The sequence below is a fragment of the Microtus ochrogaster genome, chromosome 1 (assembly GCF_000317375.1).
Source record: "Microtus ochrogaster isolate Prairie Vole_2 chromosome 1, MicOch1.0, whole genome shotgun sequence".
In the NCBI taxonomy this organism is placed as follows: Eukaryota; Metazoa; Chordata; class Mammalia; order Rodentia; family Cricetidae; genus Microtus; species Microtus ochrogaster.
The window spans coordinates 54,218,271-54,219,497 of record NC_022009.1 but is presented as its reverse complement, the minus strand read 5'-3'; the positions used below and the strand labels follow the sequence as shown (position 1 = coordinate 54,219,497).

At 51.1% G+C, this 1,227-nt stretch overlaps 1 protein-coding gene across 1 annotated transcript in view; it reads right to left on the bottom strand.

Annotated features, from left to right (window-relative positions):
* LOC101990465 (NUT family member 2-like) overlaps positions 1 to 1,064 on the bottom strand; it is a 2,688-nt gene extending 1,624 nt beyond the window's left edge. Inside the window, exons 1-2 of the mRNA XM_005343694.1 lie at positions 854 to 1,064; positions 127 to 407 (exon numbers count right to left, since the gene is read on the bottom strand). Of these exons, the coding sequence (XP_005343751.1) occupies positions 127 to 407; positions 854 to 1,064 (492 nt within the window). The remainder of the gene's footprint in view (positions 1 to 126; positions 408 to 853) is intronic.
* Positions 1,065 to 1,227: the final 163 nt, after the last annotated feature.

Genomic DNA, 1,227 nt, shown 5'->3' with positions numbered 1-1,227 from the left:
AGAGAGAGACACACAGAGACAGGCACACAGAGAGACAGACAGACATAGAGAGAGCTCTGAAGGCAGGGAAACAGGCTCAGTTACAAGGACTGGGAAACCCATACTAGGGCTCCAGATGCAACTCACTTGCTCAACGAAGTGTTTCTGGGAGCAAAGCTCGTCAATGTAGTTCAGGAGTCCTGCATCTGAGTGCAAGTCATCCTCCTGCTCTGGCCCACTGCTCTCCTCCTCCTCCTTTTCCATGGGCGGCTGTGGGAGCCTCTCCAGCCAGTCCATGATGTCCATGTACTCCTGCACTGCCTCAGGTGGAATTTCTACAGGTGCCTCGGTCTTGTGTAACTGCCTGTCTCTGGGTCCTGGGAGGTGGGCTGGGTCAGCTCTGGGGACAGTCTTCATGGAGCTGGACACTAGGAGATAGGAGAGCATGATGATCCATGGGTGGGGTTTAGTTCCACCCAAGCCAAGCCATGCAGAGCAGAGCTCAGTGGAACTGCAATGGCCTAGGGGAAGCCAACACAGTGTTCCCTAAAGATCTCTGAGAAGGGATGGTGCAAAGGGTGATATGTCTAGGACTGTCATATGGAAGAGTATTTGGAGCCCCCAATGTTTCCGGTACTCTTCATACTCAGTGTCCAGGTCCTGATCACATGGGGTCCTTAGGGAGACGAGGACAGAGAGGAGCAATGATCATGACCAGTTCAATGATTACCCAATTCAAGACTAAGGGCTGCAAGGGACCCAGGGGCTACATAGCAAATGTCCCATTCTGAAGGAAGCAACCTACATGTGGAGCAAAAGTCTATTTTGACTGATCTGACCTCAGCATAGAGACCTAAAGCTACGTGAACCCTACCTGGTTCCTTAACCACCTGGGGAGCTGATGGCTTTGGTGGATCTTGCCTTTCTGTGGTTGTAAGAAATTGACACTGGACATTTCTCATTTCCAGCCTTGAGGCCTCCATCTCCAGCCTTGCATTCTCCATCTCTTCTTCACTCTCGAATTCTGAGAACCTAGGGATAAAGGAGGCCAGGGCCCAGCACAGGAGATTACTAAAGGTGGTCATTTATGCAAGGTCTTGGGATGGTCTGGTACACTTCCATGAAGTTGCTGGTGTTAGAACATAACCACAGCTCTGGGGCACACTATAGCCCTTGGTATTTGTAGGGAATCAAGTCAGTCCGAGATGGCCCAAGCAGGGCTTTCAGGTGACTCCTCTTTAAGGACTG